This window comes from Diceros bicornis, chromosome 8 (assembly GCF_020826845.1).
Source record: "Diceros bicornis minor isolate mBicDic1 chromosome 8, mDicBic1.mat.cur, whole genome shotgun sequence".
In the NCBI taxonomy this organism is placed as follows: domain Eukaryota; kingdom Metazoa; phylum Chordata; class Mammalia; order Perissodactyla; family Rhinocerotidae; genus Diceros; species Diceros bicornis.
Window position 1 is genome coordinate 58,682,574 of NC_080747.1, and position 19,468 is coordinate 58,702,041.

General features: G+C 38.5%; 1 protein-coding gene across 4 annotated transcripts in view; it reads right to left on the reverse strand.

Moving 5' to 3' along the window:
* The window catches only part of ADAMTS3 (ADAM metallopeptidase with thrombospondin type 1 motif 3), a 266,272-nt gene that overhangs the window by 235,966 nt on the left and 10,838 nt on the right, over positions 1–19,468 (reverse strand). For all 4 annotated transcript variants that reach the window (XM_058547247.1, XM_058547245.1, XM_058547244.1 and 1 more), the window contains one exon: positions 9,475–9,881. In XM_058547247.1, the coding sequence (XP_058403230.1) occupies positions 9,475–9,881 (407 nt within the window). The remainder of the gene's footprint in view (positions 1–9,474; positions 9,882–19,468) is intronic.

Below are 19,468 nucleotides of genomic sequence, written 5' to 3' on the forward strand. Positions count from 1 at the left end.
TTTTTTTTCCACGGAAGACTTCAGACTGGAAAAAATATAGTGTAAGATAGCATATTAACCACCATCACCTAATAAAAGAGATATGAAATGAATAATGTTGGGAATACTCTGAACAACAGTGTATGCTATCTAATACCATAGCACTCTTTATCACTATTCCAAAAACGTCTCACTCTGAGATTCATAATTCAAAATATTTGACCAAATGAAAAGCCTGAATGTTAAAATTGTGACTTATGCCTGGTTAATTCCATTCCAGCCAGGGTATGGGATATATTACACCACTAAATGGAAATGTTTCCTAAAGCTGAAGTGGTTTGTTGCGTGATGCACTGAACGATTGAGTGGTTGATTGCGTAAAACCGAAGTATCGTAATAATAACAACAATATGAGATCAATCATGGTCACTATATCTTTGCCAACCCTGAAGAATCTAATATATGGAACAAGATGGTTTCACTTCATATTTCTAAGTAGAACCTAAGGGAGAACTTTCTAAGTGGCAGAGCTATATATAAATAAGAAGGAAAGCAGTGAATTTCCCATCCTTAGAAGTCTTCGGGAGAGAAGAGGTTAGAGTACTCCTCAGAGATGATGATGATAACAGAGCCTGCATCAGATGGAGAAGGTGATCTGAAAGTTACAGGATTTTCACCAAGGTATTCACTTCATAGAAGACTGTATTTTCCACAAGTTAGGTCACAGGCTGAGTTGGGCAACTGCAGTATTTCTTACTTTGCAACCTTAGTCATTATTATTAATCTCAAAATATTAAGGACAAATAATTGTAAATGGAAAAAGAAGGAAAGGGACTGTAGTAACAATCGTTGATCTCCTAGGAGCCAGGCTGTGTGAAAGACGCATTCACAGTCATGGTAGTGACAAGCATTATTTGACCTGAAAAGCATTCCTTTCCCCACTTTACTGAAGGAAAGAGACCTTCAAAAGGTTAAACAACTTGTTTAAGGTCACAAGGCTGGTAGGTGGCAGACCTGGAATTGGAGTCCAGGTTTGCTGGATTCTAAACCAACGCCATGGCCGCTACCAACACGAGCCATTGCCCTCAACCATTTTACCAACGTTTCGACTTCTGTCATCCATGGTACTTAACATTTTTCCAAACTGAACTCTTCCAAAGCATCATAATTCTGAATAGTTTGATCACTGTTCCTCTTCACTGGTGTTTACTGGTTACTCTCACTACAAAACTCCACATTTAATATCTTCTAAATATTTTATAAAAGTAGGCTATAACAATCTGGACAATGCTTTTCAAACCTATCAGCCTATATAATGTCCTTTTTTTTTTTTAATATTACTGACTTTGGACTTAGATGTCAGTAACAATTATATATTCCTATTTCTTTAATCAATAAACTAGAATTTTCAGAAATTTGTTATAATTATGGAAGATTTGAGCCTGTTTATCAAAGGACTGACAAACCACAATAAGTCCAATGATAATCTCTTGATACATTCAGTATAGTCTAGTATCGCTCAAAAATTAATCAACTCCTTTGAAAATAAACATTAAAAAAAATACCAAGTGTTTAACATTCCTTGTTTTAGAGACAGAGAATTCAAAGTCTGACTACCTTAATAAAAAAGACAATTGATTTTTTTATCCTTAATTTTTTTTACAATTTCACTGTTGTAAAGTGACAACAGTAAGTTAAAACTTCCCTTTTCAATTGTATTCCTGCTCAATCTCTCTACATTTCCAGCAGTATTAAAAACATACAAGTTAATTCATGTCATGGCCTCCTTGTCAATGACCCATATTGTGAGGAGCATATTGAGGTAACTTGGGGTAATAGAACCATCACATGCTTTGCTGTCAACAGACCCATGTGCCAATCTAGCTCTGCCACCAACTCTACAAACTAACAACAAATTCCATTACTGGTCCTTGAGTCAAAGTATTTAATTAAAATTGATTTTCTCTGCCTTTTCTACGGTTTTCCATATAAATGTGTGTATATGTGTATAAATATGTGTGTGTATAAATATATATGGAAATGTATGCACATATATTCCTGTACATACACACAAACATACATAGCTATACAGTATAGATACTATAAGTGACAAAAAATAAAATGGGGGCTTAATATCAAAGTCAACTCATTTATTGATAGGGTTATTTTTGTTTCTTTTGTTTTTTGGGAGTTAAGTTGATCAAATTACTCTTTATGCTCTACTTTTTTACTTTCTACATAGCAGTGCAGTACAGACAAAAATCACTAAAACAGCATTAGGAGTACTCCTTGGAGAATGGAAAGAAGTAAGGGAGATGAATATATAGTAAGTATAGTAAGAAAGTGAGGAAACCTTTCAGATGGAAGAAATTATAGTCATAGAAGGAGGTTTACTAAATGGGGCACTTAACTGATCAAACTTGAAAGGCTGAAAGACCTAGATGATGGAAGAAGGTGGAATTTTCAAAATCAAATTTCGTAACCCTCTCAGATAAAATTTTGGGAATAAACTCTAGAAAAAAGTTACTGGGAAAAAAACCTCCCTAAACTCCAGAGAAGAAGGCCCCACGACTTCAAAGAAACTTTTCTGTGAAGGAACATAATTAAGGAACAGGAATCCTTGCCCTCCTCTCATCCTGAATGACCACGTAAGCCTGTCATCAATGACACAGTCACTGGTCTACCCTCCTTTTTCTTTCTCTCTCTCTTTTGTATCATATTTGGTCCTATATTCAGGTAAATACTGACCAAGACCAATTTGGCTCTCCTGAGTATTCGTTATATATGTTACAAAGTTCATGAAATCAACTTACCCCCTCCTCTCTCCATTCTTATAGCCATGGCATGCGGACCTCCAGACAGCTCTCCTCCTGTCCTCAGAGGCTCCTCCTCCTGCCCATCCCATGCCCTGCCATCATCAGTGATTACTTGAACATAAATGTTTATCTTTTCAATTCTCCGTATCCCAAATATTGCTTCCTCCAGGAAGCCTTCTACCATCTTTCCAGGCAGAAACAATCCTTCCACTATCCAAGCTCTCCTATTTCATCTATTCTAGCCTTAGAGAATTTAAAACATTCCGCCTTGTACCTTGGTTCTGCTTTTGCATATCTCATTTCCAGTATTCTTGGAAGACAAAGCTTATGCCTGGCTTACCTCAGTATTTACTACAGCAATCAATGTAGCACATTACAAATCCTAGTGCTTCAAAATGCTTTATTAACTTGGATCAGTATTCCTAGAAGCAAAGATTAAGTCAAACAAATAACATAGTTTTTGCAGTTAAGAATCTTGAGGCTGGGTTTAGTTTGCAAGAACTCTGTGACCTCAAAGCAGGATTATGCACAAGGACATCACATCAATACCATGCTGTCCTTTTGTTCTTGTTTTAATGGCAATTTACCCAGAAGAAGATATTTAAGATGGGGCTAGCACTATCTTCACAGTTAAAGCATTTCTTGAGTATCTTTAAAAATCTACATTAGAGTTTTAATGAAGTCCTGGTTGTCATGGCATTGGGAAGAACAGGAAGCATTACTTCTCATGCCAAAAGCAGAAAGAAAATATTTCTGCTGCCCCCCCTTTTTTTTTTTTAATATTTTTTTTAATTTATTTTTTTTGTGAGGAAGATCATCCCTGAGCTAACATCCATGCCAATCCTCCTCTTTTTCTGAGGAAGACTGGCCCTGGGCTAACATCCATGCCTATCTTCCTCCACTTCATATGGGACGCCGCCACAGCATGGCTTGACAAGCAGTGCATCGGTGTGCGCCCCGGATCCGAATCCGGGCCGCCAGCAGCAGAGCAAGTGCACTTAACCACTATGCCACAGGGCCAGCCCCTCTGCTGCCCCTTTTATTTTGTTTTTCCAAAGAAAACAAAGAAAGATTTGCACCATCATATTTACTTTTTTCCCCAATTTTTAACTCACCTTTAAACTTAATTTTTAAAAAAATTTACTATACCAAAGTTAGAGAAGATAATGAGAAATAAATCATAACCACATTGATCTAAACCAAATAATAAGCACTGAACAGGTGGTACTCATAAATAAACATGAATAATTTAGGGTAACTACAAAATAACTATTATAAAGAAATATTTTCAAAATTTAAAAACACTTTTGACTTGGTTTTGTTTTGTTTTGTTTGTTCACCTCCTACTTTATTTCAAGCTCACATCTTTGGATATTCTTGTATAAGATCAACTAAAGCACACAAGAGAAATATAGCCAAAAATTTTGGAAAAAGCTTGACATACGTATGATTCTAGACTTATGCAAATTAGATATGAAATGTGAAAATTATCAAGGACTATGCTAAACCTTCCCTCTTTACCCCAGATAAGCATTTGAGAAAGGAGGCAGGGTGGGAGATGTATTCAACAGCCCAGATCTGGCATAGACACATACACACAACTAGGTAAATATTGTCAGTTCCTGTAGGGCCACGGCTTGATCAAATCTCAGGAAATAAGCAATGAGGCCTGTCATGGTACTGGCTCTCTCAGACCAATTAAACTAAAGGACTTTCATCCATTCTTCATTTTGAAAGGAGCTCATGCCTGCTGCTTTCTTCCTTCTACTTCTGGAAATTAAAGGGTATAGGGCCTTTGAGCTTCTTCTAATCCTACATTGCTAAAATAGCCTGATGTAGGCACCCAGAGGCGAAATAAGTTTTCAGTACTTTGTTCCTGAGACCTTCTAAGGTCTCTTAAATCAGTGTATAAAACATGAAGATACAGATCTTCCTCTGTCCCACCAATAAAATACATGACACCTTCCATAGACATTTTCCACAGGAGAGAAATGTGGGAGGCAACTGGCCTTTAGCGATCAGGTTCTCCTCATAAAAGCAGATGTTCAAACCTCAACATCTACAGACCAGCCCTCAAAAACTCTCTTTTCCAAATCCACAATAAAGACAAACTTGTATCTATTTTTAGTACCAAACATCTCATTTACCAGATTGAGCTGTATTTACAATCACAGGTCAAACGTTCTCAATCCCAGGCACCCTGACTCATAACACTTTTTTAGGTAGACTTTTTAAAAAGTGCCTCTGCAGCTAGACTTACAGAAACAGGTACGGCAAGAACACGCTTTTGAAGGGACCAAATCCCAAAGCAGAAGTCTTAAGGCTGTTTTCTTTACAAGTTCGAAGTTGTCCACAAAGACGTCATTCGGCCATGCCCCAAATCTAAAAAGGATAAAATGCCTCCAATATTAACCAGATATGACTATCAGATATTTTAGAAAAGAGGTTCTGTTTATGGTTCCCAAATTGCTAACCTCAAGCTTCCAAGACCCTCTGCTTTAATAATGAAGATCCTATTAGATGCCTCAGGAGGCCTAAGAGTGGTCTGGAGTGAGAACAAGGCAGATGGAAGAGAAAAATAGGAGAAGGAGCATCTCCCACCTATGTTTTAACCAGGCCATTCCTGAGTTCAGCCATTTTACATATTATTTTATTAGATAACCCCTAGCAATTTCATTTGAAGGAAGAATTCCAAGTGTTAAAAAAATGTTGAAAACTTCTATCCTAGATGAATTCCCTTGATCATAAAATCAGCCCACAAGGAAATCACTGAGCTGGATAACTCAGGACAGCCACTACTAGTCAGTTCTTCCACTCCCCAATGGTTCTCTCTGATGATAATACAGGGGAATTAACAAAGCAATTTTGTTGTAGCAAGTCTAGAAAAATCCAGTTTCCTTATGTTATGAAATACATGATATAAAGTCTACTAACCAAACAACCCTTTATTCTGGCAAATTTGTAGACCACAAAATGTGATTGTGAGCTGCCACTACTCGCAGGGGAGATTTCATGGTGTTACTGAGCAAATGCCAGAGCTCTGTGGAATAAAGAAATCTATTTTCAGCGGGAATCCTCAGCCAGAAGTGTCTTCCCACTAAGAAGTGTGTGAAATGCCTGCCATCACCATGACTCCTGACCACTGGACTCTCATTTCAGAGATGTGGAAACAGAGAGGTAAAGCACGTCAACACCCTCCAGTCAAAGACCATGAAGAACACATCTGCCGTTGACAAGCTGCTTTATTACATGTTGCACAGAGGAAGAATGCACACCAGAGGGAACCCTGAGCATCTCAGTAAGAGAGTGTTAGAAAGAACCTATTAATAGGATTTGGGTACTTTAGGGGAGAGTCTAGAGAAGTGGAACTTTGTTCTAGCTTGGATGCTGTCACAAAGCAGAGACAATTCTGAATTCAGATTGAATATCTCAGTAACTTTTACCTATAAGTAAGGTGGACTAGAACAAGTATAAAGCTGTAATTGGTAAAGAATTAGCAGTCACTCATTAATAATCTTGGCAAAGAACAAGGAAAGATCACGCTAGACAGGAACAGACATTATTCGTGGCCACACTGGGTAAGACTCATTATCAATTCCTTTGCGCAGAAGACTTTGATGTTGATTTCAGAAATGCACAGAATATTTTAGTTATTATGAATATCTATGTCTAGATCACATTCTAGACCATGGCTCTGTATATGTCACTCAAGGCATTTTTCTGTCGTCTTTAATGTTAAAGTAACTTTCCTGTGATCATTCCACACAGTTATCTGGAATAGGTAGACTCTACCTGACTATTTCAGTCAAGTTGCTGATGTCCAGAGGGGTAAAAACAGCTAAGTGTCACTGCTTGCCTTTCAAACTATCTGTGGTGAAGAAACAGTTTCTTTTCTCTCCAACTGGTTTCAGATTGATATTTTTGTAAAATACAATAAAATTACTAGAAAAATAAAATGAAAGAGCGAGTCACAGAACACCAGCCCCAATTTTTTTTTTTTAATTATTAGAGCCAACACTTAGAGTCAAAAACACTTAGTCTCTCTTTCCATATTTATCTTGTCACAAACCTGAGACTGTGGACACACTTTGAGTAGCACTGTTTTCTTTCTTAAATTAAATTAGAGCATTATGTTTAATACAAATTAATTCTGAGTGTGCTGCCCATTTCAAATTCACAGAGGATGCCACACATAAGAGAAAAAAAGAGGCAAGGAATTTCACTTAGGGAGAAGGCCTTGCTATGAACTATCCAACCTTAATGACAAATAAATACCTGTGGCTCCTCCCTAGTGTAACAACTTCAAAGGACACATGTAGAAAAGCAGATCACTGGAATCGCTTCTACATCAGTCTAAAACTAACCTAATCAAAAGGATTAGATTTCCCATCCAGGTAGGGCTTCAATGGCATTTTTCTTCCATATCACGAGACTTGACTATATACTTGCTTAACTATATACTTGCCAATTTTCCCTTTGGTATTTTTAGGCCAGAAGTGGCTGTACTTTCTACTAGGACAACTTGGATTTGATTATAATCCCAGAGCCTCCCAGGGCAATGGCTTTAAATCCCATCAGCTTAATCCTTGGGCATTTATGTTATCTCAATATCCCTGCTTCCCTTTCTGAGGTCAAGAAGGTCAAGCTTAAATCCCTACAAAGCAAGTTAAAGGAACAAAAAGGGTTTAAGAATCAGCTAATCAGTCAAATTTATTTACATTCCCATCAATTAAACTTCCTACTTCATCTCTGCTAAGGGCTTATCCTGTCCAATGCAATTCTGCAATTTTAAGAATTTGTCCCCAGTTTAATGAAGTAGTTGCTGGTGTTATCCCTCCAGTTTGTTGATCTGCTCTCTATAACCCTGCTTCTCTTCCTGCCATCATCTTCATTCTTTCTCCACAGCTGCTGTGAGCTGGAAACTCTGGAAAAGGCTTCCGTTTCTGCATACCCACGCAGTCAGCACTGCCTGCTATAGGCCGGATCCTACCTTTTCCTTGATCAAGCTCAAGGCCTAGACCACTTATCTTTAATTCAAAATTCTGTCCCATTCATAAAATCTCTCCAGAAGATACTTCCCTTAAACACAATTTTTTAAGGTAAACATGACTCTAATATATACATAGATATCTATACATAAATACAGATACAGATATAGATGTGTATATATATATGTATTTGTCAGATATTTTGACACTTAAATTCTATAGCAAATTTAACATGTTTGAGCTCCACGCAGATGCTAGCCATGATTATTCCTTTTACCATTTCACAGTGCCTGGAATAGTGCTTGGCTCATAACTGGCTTCCTACAGATATCTTTTAATTAATTAATTAATGGATCAAAGAATCGAACAAATGAATACTTGTAGTGTACACTGGTAGTGTACATACACACACATTATATCAACAGATACATGATGTTGATAGTTAACACCACATCTTAAAAATGAGAAATTAATCCTAATAATGTTCATTCACACTTTATATCTATTTTCCTCTTCCTTAGAACAACTTGTTATTGTCCCAGATTTCTGTATATATGATTAGATAATTTGACATGTACTGTAAGAAAAATACTGATTGCTAAGTCAGGTTTTAGAAAAACCACTGTGATAATCTATCAAAATAACTTCCTTGCTTTTTGCCTTCCTTAAACTGATTTTCAAGCCAATATCCCAAGTTTCAAATCAAGGACCAAAAAATAAAGCCAACAACAATGAACTCATCAGCACTCAGTGAAACATATGGTGTCTTAACTCCTTTGAGTCGTGCTCATGCATACAGAGGACAACAGCAGAATATTCAAGGTATTGTTGGAGGACTAGCCAAGGTAGAATAATTACAAGTAGGAATGTAAGGAATATTTTGAGAAGTCCCAGAAAAGTGACAAAACAAAGAGAATAGTTCTGAACTCCCAAGAAACAGCAGCCTGGCAACCACAGAAAGAAAAATGGTTGCTCTTTTTGAACAAAGACTTGGAGTCAACTGTGAATGGAAGAGGCATAAACATTGACATACTTTTCAAATCACATCTGGAAATACAAAAATGTATATATATTTCACACCTGCAGAGTGCATAAAGAAAGGTCAGTTACTATTGGCCTCAACCACAAAACTGAAGGGCAATATATGGGTATTTTATTTGAAAATAAAGAAAAAAATGAATCAAAGCCACCTTACAGAGAGCATTACATCTCATGTTCATAAAGTAACGCTATTTGAACAAATTCTGACAGAGGATCTGCTCATTTCCCATTTTAGCATTCTGTGGGGAAGCGAAAGAATGCTTTCAAAATACTTTCTTTAAGAAGATATCCAAAGTTTCCACATAAGAAGTGAAGTACTATCATTTTGGAGGAATCTTGTTTCTTGAGAAAGTTTTCAGAATGCTTTGAAAGAAATAAGGCAATAAAATTCCCCAATGTAATACAAATGAAAATATAAGCAAAAAATGCTAAAAGAGTGGCCTTTCGTTTCTCGGAATAATGTTGTCTTCATGTCAAAATTAAGCCAAGGCACACATCTTTGACAGTAAAACGCTTTCTAATGCTTCTTCCTGAACTTAAAATATAATAATGAGGCTTCCTTTCCACCTTCACCTTCCAAACTATGTTGAAGCCATGCTGCACTTCCAAACACCTAAAAACATATACACACAAAAGGGAATGAGTCTTACCAGACCATCACAGTTGCTAATGGCAACAGAGGTTCCTGGAATGTCCATGATGTCACCAACATAAGCACAGTTAGTCTGCAAAGGCTCTGTTTTCCAGATTCTTTCTGAAGCACCTCCTGGTTGATGATCATTAATGGGCTCAGTTCTATTCCCAGGCACCAGAGATGTCTCCTGCCATTCCACAACAGCCCCAGGAGCTACTAGCTGAGTATTGGGCTTTAGTCGCAGATGAAAATCTCTTCCAAATGCTGTGATGTTAAAGAACAATTGCTCAGAGTTGGAAGACACGTCCCTCGTTGACCTCTTTTTGTGATTTGCAGAAAGAATATGGGAGAGATAATGTCCTTCAAAATTTGTGCTGACTGGAGTCACCAGCTCATACTCTCTATGTCTCTTTATTGGTAAATCTGTGGGGTAAAAAATAGAATTGTAGAACCCTGTGCAACAAGAGAACACAGGAGGATATAACATAGGCATAAAGTGCCTACTTCACAAAACTCCACCTCAACTTGCATAATAAATATATTTCTGCATTATCTCATAAGTATCAAATTTTGAGAACTTAAGTCATTTTTCAATTGCACTTAGTTAACTTTGTGTTCAATGAATCATTTTTATTTTTTTTAAAGTTTATTATAATATGAATATTCATATCTCATTTACATGTTTAAGAACATGAATATAAGTTTCCATAAACTATATCTGGCTTGCTTATAATCAAGACATACTTCCAATTAATTTATTATTGGCATAACTGACATGAGCTACAAACTTTTAACAAAGTTACTATTATGGAGAAGAAATTTTTTTCTGATTGTTTTAATTATTTCCCTGTAAGAATCCTAGAATTCATACTAATTACAATAGCCACTTTATGTTGCATCTACCATAGGCCTGTAATTTATGCACTGTAGTTTATGGTGCTGTAGTTCATACACATTTTTTCCATTATAACAACCCTACCAATCATACTTCCCAGGTGAGGAAACTGAGATTCAGGGGGTATGTATCCAAGGTCAAATAAATGTGAAGCTCAGATATGGGTCCAAGTCATACTCCAAAGCCCATATACTCATTCTGCTACATCATGTCATGACCCATAAATCACAGAACATTTTCAGAAAATGAGGAGAATGGATAAAAAAGAAGAAATAATAATCTATAAATTGAATATGCAGGTACTGGTTAGTCAAGAGCAAATAACACTGTCAGTTTGCACTGTATTCCTTACATGGGACAGACGTTTATTTAACTATGAATGTGTATTTGGGGTCCACCTCACAACATGGGTGGCCACTTACACGTTACGCTGAACTTCACAATTAGAACTTAATTCCCCTAGTTTAGCCAAATGTGAGCATTTTGTCAGCTGAAAGGCAAACATTCTTGGGAAAGATAACACATTGAATGAACTATTTATCCCTTTATAGAAATGATTTTGAAAGCAGAAGACAGGGGATACTGGAGAAGGAAATGAGGAAGGCAACAAGGATGAAGAAGGAAAGCATAGAAAGGAAAATCTGAGAACATGAATTAAAAAGTTCCCCACCTTCATAATTTTAGCCTAAGACTAGTCCTGTAGTATTAAAGACCCTGAAAAAATTATATGATTCACAAACACTCTCACCTATAGAAATTACATGTATGCCATCTAAAAAATTAGAGTTTGAGACCCATGAATGAACCTATAACCTATGTTTTAAAGTATCCTTCTGGAATCACTATCTTTTCATTATTTTCCTGCTTTTTAAACACCTCAAACAATGTGTAAAGTATCAGAAGACAAATGAAGGTGTTTTGCAACTAGGAAATTCCCTGAGTGCATGTTGTTATTATTATGCCACTGATAATGACCAATGTATTTAAACAAAATATCCTTCTTTATTCAATGCATGGAGAAAGTAACCTGGCTGTCAATATTTACTAAGCAGAGAAGGAGTGAAGATGGTCATATCACAGAGTAGAGTGAAGCCTGGCTCCAACACTGGCAGCAGCAGCAGCGTGATCCCTGCTTCGGAGGCTCTCTCTATCACAGTCAAGGACCTGCCCTGGGCGTTAGGGCAAGACAGACACAGAGAATCGGTCTCCCTTACAACCAAACACCTGGTGGATTCTTTTGTAAATTCTGGTTTAGAGAAAAAAGTCAAAATTTTAGGGAATGAACTCAAGTGTCACAGCAGAAGAGTGTTGGAGGAGCAAGTTTCCAGAGTAAGGGATGAATTGGGCTCCGGATGTGGACTGACAAAGCCTACACCATGTTAATTCTTTGAGGCTAAGGAACTCCCCATTCGACTTGGTACTCCCAATATCATCTAATACAAGATTTTGCACCTGCCAGGGTCTCTTGTCAGTAGGATTTGCTTAATATGTATTGTTAGTAATGCAGATAACTAGAGGACCTTTGCTTTGTCTATGCTGCTCCACACTCTGACTTACTACCCAAGGCCCATGAGCATCTGGCTGCACCAATAATCCCAGTTATAACTCTTTCTCTAAACCATCGGTTTACTGTTTCAAGGGAAGGAGAAAGCAATGCTTAATTTTAACGTATGGATTTCCCATCTCCACTGAAGGGAATTTACACAACCAAAGTCTAGACAATATACCGATGCCTGGATTAAGTGACTGGAAGAATGCAAGGAGGCTCCTCCACACCCAAGAGGATACCCAGAGCCTCGTGCTTACAGTAAACCACACATCCTAGATTCTCTGGGACAGTTCCATTTTTCCACTGTCAGACAATATGCTCTGAATTTTTATTCAAAATTACGATGCTGTATTTCTAGAGAGCTTTATTTTCTCTAATGCTAAATAATAAATCATTCCCAAAACATACACAAGAGAAACATTTCTGAAATTAAATCCTGAACAAGTTAATTTCCAGTGGGAATTAAGGTAACCAAGGGAAAAGATGTACTTACTTAGTAACCCCTCAGGCTACTGTCCCCCTGGACAGTAGTTAATAGAACTGACAAAGGAGCTACCCAGTCACAGCCATTTCTTAGCAGAATAAATACTGAGCACTATGCTTTGTGCCTGAGAATATACCATTTCTAATTCTCACAACAATTACAGTAGGTAGGTATTATAATCCCTAGTTTATAAATGAGAAAGTAGGCCTAGAAGGCCTGACACATAGCAAGCAAGGAGCCAAAGGAAAATTTCAATTCTGATCATTTTGACGCTAAAGACCATGTTCCTATGCTCTTATTCACTTCAGAATAGATGGAACATCTTGCTGTCAATTTCTAATTTAAGATCTGACTTATAAAGGAAAAGTGCCACAAGAATAATGATGTTCTGCCTACCCGCAGCCAGCCAACCAATTTTTCCTCTGTGTAGCTTCAAAATTTTTTGTAAAAAGGCTCTTAAATTCTTGGTCTTTGGGAGAAAAAAGAAAGGTGGTAGGTAAAGCTCAAAGCTATCAAAAGTATTTAATCTCAGATTACAATCACATAAGCAAACTAAATTATATCCAATGTTAATTTACTGCATTCAGAAATTACACATTTCACAAGTCCAAATACTTCCACAAAGCAATAGAGCCCATGGTCAAGGAATGAACTACACTGTCAGAAAGCAGCAAGTTAAAAGTCAACACATGAAGCTGAACAAGTTCTTTATTTTATCTTAGGCTCAAGTTTCCTCAATTGTTAACTGGAGGTTAGTAACAGTTCCGATTTCATAGGTTTGGTGAGAGGTTTAAAGGAGATTATGCAGAGAATTCAGTAAATATTAGCTATTTTGACTTAAATGTAACTTAGCTACTCATTAAAATAGTACGCACATGCAATTTTAAAACGTGAAACTATACAATTGTCAGCTGAGATGGCTGAAGGGCCACAGCAATAGGTATGTAAAGGTTTTTGTGGGCCATAAATTCCACAAGTACAGTGGGCTGGGGCCACTGTAAAGCCACACTGTGGTCACTAATTACCCCAGCACGACTCAGATGCAGTGAATTTTCCACAACCCACTGGCGTCTGTGCACACATGGTCCACCTCCCTCCTGGTCGTACGGATGAACTGTCTGCAATCCTACCTACGAGCAAACCTTTCACTGTGTACCATAGTCTAATCCCCCTTGCCTTTGCAAGAACAGTTTTAGCAATCGTCCTCTCTCTCTTTCCTCATCAATTTTCCCCACATCACTGGGGCATTCCTATCAGCAAATAAATAAACTGCCATATTTCCCATCTTTAACAAAAAACCTTCTTGAAGCCACATCCGCCTCTAGCTAATCCCCCATTACTTCACTCCCCTTTATAGCAAAACACTTCAAAAGACTGACTATATTAAATGTCTGCAATTCCTGTCTTCCCATTCTTATTCCTTCTCGAACCCACTCCAATCAGTCCCTTGTCAAGGTCACTACTAACCCAATGTTGCTGAAACCAATGGCCAAGACTTCATCTTCTTACTTGCCCTATCCGCAGCATCTGACCCACCTTATTTCTCTGTCCTTACTGAAATGCTTTCTTTATTTAGTTTCCAGGAAACCATTCTCTTCTGGTTCTCCTTTTTCCTCATTGGTATTCCCTTCTCATTCTCCCCCTTCACGTCCCTTTACTCCCATGACTGTGTACACTGCAGTGCTGTAGGACCTAGGCCACTGCCTCTTCTCTTGTGCATCTACCCTCTCTAGCCTGGTGAGCTCATCCTGTCTTGTGACTTTGAATGCCTTCACAATCATATATCTCTAGCTCAGGCTTCATCTGTGAGCTCTTCTTTTGTCAATTTAATTGCCTACGGATCCTCTCCATGTGAATATTCACTAGGCATCTCAACTTGACATTTCCAAAAGTAAACTTCCTATCTTCCTGCCCCCAAATCTGCTTCTCCTGGCCCACGTCAGTAAATGGCAACTCTATACTTCCAGTTAGACCAAAAACTTGACTAAACTATCCTTAATTTTTCTCATACCACACACCAAATCTTTTAACAAATTCTATTGACTCTACCCTCAAAATATCTCCAGACTCTGACCACTGTTCACCACCTCCCCTTGCTACTACCCTAGTCCAAATCACTACCGTCTCAATTTTAAATGAGCCTGCTAACCATCCTCCTTGCTTCTGCTCTTCTCTCAAGGTTATAGGTTGTAGGTTATCCTCAAAGGTTACCCTCAAAACGGAGCCAGAGTAATTAAAGCAGCAGATCATGTGACTCTTCTTCTCAAAACCCATTCCACTCAGAGTAAAGTGGCTCACACGGTCCTACAGCCTGGCACTGGGCATTTTCACAACGCAAGGTCATTGAGTTTGCTGTTTCCTCTGCCAAAGTGTCTTCCCCCCAGACAGCCACATGGCTCACCCCTCAATTCCTTCAAGTCTTTGCTTAAATGTAACCCTCCCAGTGAGCTCTGTCCTGACCACCAGTAACCATCTCATCACTCTCCATCTCCCTTCACATTTTACATTTCTCCACAAGACTTATCACCATCTCACATCCTATACATTTTACCTATTCTTTACTCGTTTACTGTTTTTTTTATACCTACTAGCATATAAGCTTCATGAGGGCAGGGATTTTTATCTGTTCTCGTCACTTGTTCCCCAGTACCTAAAACAGACCCTGAAGACACTCAATAAATATCTGTGAATGAATGGACGAATGAGAGCAGTTTGAGCCTGAGGGGGTATCTAAAATTATAATGCATCCTCTTTTCCCCAAACAGTAATTTACTACCAAGCAATCAATTATAGCAAACCACACAAGTTGTCATATACCTCTATAGCCAGAATTCTGCTTGCAACGGTTGTATATATTTCTCATAATTCCTACTGGCCTATAAATCAAACATTTCATAGTATCTAGGACCTACTTTTTAAGCTACTAAGAACAACAACAACAAAAAGGATCCAATCATTAAAACAGAACTCCTGGAATGCAGACAGAGCCCCTCATACTTAGCAGCAGGCAGCAGGAAATTAGCCCCTGCTCTGCAATCCCTTTGGATATTCACAGAATTATAACTATACAGGTCAAAAATTAAAAAGACCTTCAAAAGTCATCTAATCCTTGCCTCTTTGTTACAATTAAGGCACCTCAAGTAGCTGATGTTATTTTTTCTTAAGTTAGAGGTGAAGTGCCTTTAACCCGCTCCTGCTCTCTGTGAGCAGAGATTTTTCTCTGAGTATTCCACTCACCCAGCATTGCCTCACCCTTCCCCCAGTGAAGAAGAGTGATGTCTGTGATTGGTAAGTCTGGGAAAAAAAAGAAATTTGCAAAGCTCAGCACCTCCCTCATCATTCTTCTTCCTGGGAATGTTCCTGATAAAGGAGCACATGTTCTCCTCCACTTCACCAGGAGCGCCTGCCCAGGCGGCCCTGCCCCTGCCCAGTGGGGCCCGACACACACCGGATGGGGTGCACTGCCAGCCCGCACACTGCCTCTCAGAGTGACAGCCACGTGCTCCACCCTCTTTTGTAAAAGATATCTTTACTACGTCTTTAGATTTGCTATTTCCCAACTTGTTCAAAACCCAGGCAGGTAAGAGACGTATGTTTTTATTCAGGATCTCCTCAAAAACTTGAACTACCTCTAAGGAAAAGTATTGGCACACATCCGCTGGCAGTCTAATTATAACACTAACAATTCTCCTTGTCAGGGAATTCTCTCATATCTAAATTCCTCATTCTAGAGTTTAACTCAATGCCTTTCTCCTCCTTGTGCTGCATGAAACAAACACATTCTTGTGTCAGTGTGCATGTGTGTATTGTGATATGTGCATACATCTGTACACATACACACACACATATATTGCACACAACCTAGAGCAAAGAATTTGAGGAGACTGTGTTCTACATTTCCCTATACTTAACGACCTTTGAGCTAGTCAGACTTTCTGTTTTAATGTCAACCATGTTAGACTTTTATAACAGTTTCCAAACTTCAATCATTTCTGAGGCGTTGGACCCTTTTACACTTGTCTGTGTTTTTAGGATGATACTTGCACTTAATATGCCCTCAGTAAATACAGGTTAAAAGAAAAAATGTTCCCTCAAACTGAAGCCTGAACGCGTCAGTTCTCTGCTGAAAATAATGTCTCTCTCTTCACTCTTAAAATATCCAAACCAAACTTCTCATTTTCACCTGAAGATTCAGCTTGCCTTCCTGACTTCACTATTCCTCTTCACGATATGCTGACTCTCCCAAACCTCCAGACTAGAAAATTGACTTCACTTCAACTTTTCCTCTACTTAATATCATTCAAGTCCTACTGATTTCTCCTTAGAAATTTCTCTGAAACTAATCCCCTTTCTTCTAATCACCTTCAAGTCCTCATCTCCTCACACTGAAAGGCTGCAGGTGCCAAGCCCAAACTCCTCACTACCAAATACTGTATAGATTGTACCAAAATATTCTCTAAACTACCTCCAGGAAAACTGTTCTAAAATCTCACATTTAAAATGCCTGGGTTCACCATTTACTCGCTTTGTGATTTGGGTCACTTAAGACCTTTTACATCAGTACTCAACTGTAAAAGTGAAGGTAATTGTATTTAATTCATAGACTTGTAAAAATTAAATGGTGTCATCCAAAGTGCTTAGCACACTCTCTGGCACGTAGGAAGTGCTCAGTCAATGTCAGATATGGATATTACTACGTTATTTTCTCTGAATAGTTTCATTGGCTCATCATTACTTCAGGATAAAATAGATGTAGAAAATTGATATCTTTTGTCCATGTGAAACCCGAAAACTGCTGGAAGGACCATCTACTAATCAAATCTTCTCACTTCACAAGTAAGAAACTGAAACTCAGAAATTAGGAAACTTAACCCAAATCAAAATTTAACTCTGTCATTTAAGGCCCTCTGGGTTCTGTCCCAAATTTCTTTTCGACACCACATTAGCCTCTCGAAATGTTCTAATGCGCTCATTAGACCCAGCTTCCTCACACTTGCCTTTTAAGCCCCTCTCTGCTATGTCACCCAACGGAAAAGGCTGCTTTCTCTCCATCTATGCAAATCCAACATAGCCCCTCACAGCCTATCTCAAGCCCCATCTTTTCCAAGAAACTTTCCTGCTATCTTTTCCAGAGTACATACCTCTCGGTCTAAGCTTCCTAGCTCTCACGGTCATGCACTGTCTATCAAAGTTATAAAAATCTCTATGCGAGAAAAGTTATATGTTTATGTCTTGTCCTTTCAGAGATTTTAAGCTCTTTAGGGCAGAGGTGTGGTATCTTAACTATGTCCAAATGTCCCCAGCGTACATTAGTCTTTGGGGAAAAAAAAAATATCAATGGCTATTTTGGGAAGAGGGGATTCTTGGGAGGGAGTGCTCTCCCAGCAAGACACAGTGGCCTATGCTTTGGGATCATCTTAACTCCTTCGTGCTTTCAGCCACATATGCTCACAAGTGAGGACAGGCAGCTTGGTATTCTTCTAAGTATGTTGTAGAATGCTACTAGATGTCCCTAGCACATTACAAAGATCACACGATGGAAGAATAAGAGAACAAAAGCCGTCAGTGGTACAATCAACATTGCTAGGACCTGGAATGACTACAGGACAAAGCTCCCAAATATCACAGCAATTTGTAGCTAATCAAATTAAGACCAAAGCTACCCCAGGCACACAATATTGGGGTACTTGTGACTGACGCAATGTGGCTCTAGTTCTCAAGCGAGGAAGGGAGTAGGGTATGATGGTTGGGTACAAAAGGTCTGGAGTCAGAAGGCACTGCGTGGGAATTCTGGTCTCAAGCTGATGTGCTCTTTGGCATCCTGCAAGTAAACTGTGAAAATTAAGGCTCAGAGAGATTATCTGTCAAGTAGGGATAATAATGGGGACCAAATGAGGTAAGGCACATAAAGGGCTTGTCCATTGATTAGATTGCAATAAATGAAGAATTAGCTGATGTTACTGTCACCGTCACCATCATCATCTACTAGAGCTGGAGAGGACAGAAGTCAGTTTCAGATTCCTTCCACGTCCCAGCACCCCTCAGGCCTCCCCCCAACTCTATTCTCACCCCACTCTAGTGTTTCTGATATGGTTAAAAGGGATCTTAAGCTCCATGTCAACAGAGGGCCTGAAGTCCAGGCTGGCTGTAACAACTCATGCTCTATTACCCAACCTAGACACTGGGATTCTCTCCCAAGAATTGGCTGATGACTATAAAGAGGCGGTTCACAGAGGCAATTTCCTTTATCAGGTATAAATTCTCAGAATGCAACAATCTGGCCACAAGAATGAAATCGAGTAAGCGTTTTCAAGATCTGCTAAAGAAGCAGCTCCAACAACAACATTTCCAAATCCTGAGCTGAGGGTAAGAGAATGACTTTCATCAGAAATGAGAGGAGCCAGCTGCTCCAGGAAAGATGTGAGTGGGGTGAAGAGTGGATGTTCAAGAGGACGCCACACGCCAAAGGCCTTACCAAGGCTGTAAACACTAATGGAGAAGGGGACACATCTCTCAGAGGCAATTAAAAATTGTGACACATGCTGAAATTCTGAACACAGCCAAATTCTTTTTTCCTCACTTCATCTCCTCTAGGCTCTTATCACCACAAGGCAGAGAAACTCTTTGATGTCTTTTATTCACTATGATGACTATTTTCATAGTCAAGGATTTTTCATCAAAGCTATTTGAGAAAAAAAAGATGTTTTTTTTTAACTCATTAAGAAAGAACAAATAGTTGTGAACTTAAGAATTCTTCTCATTTTTTTTAATCTGGCTTTTTCATAAATATTTGTTGCAATTGCACAATGTTTATGTCCAAGAGAGTCATTTAGGAAAGAACAGCACATTCTTTAGTGTTCCAGAACATGAAATCAGGTAAGAGAAGACCTTTCAAGAAAAGAAAAAGCATGAAGAAAAATGTTTTAAAGAAAAACATCCAAGTATTTTGTTTCCTACATCTTACAATGATCAAATAATCAATAACAGGATAACAAGTAGAGGAAATTTTTTTTTTAACTGAGGCCCAAATGCCAAAATTTTAACATTCCAATCTCAGCTTTTAAAGAAGCACTTCTACTGGT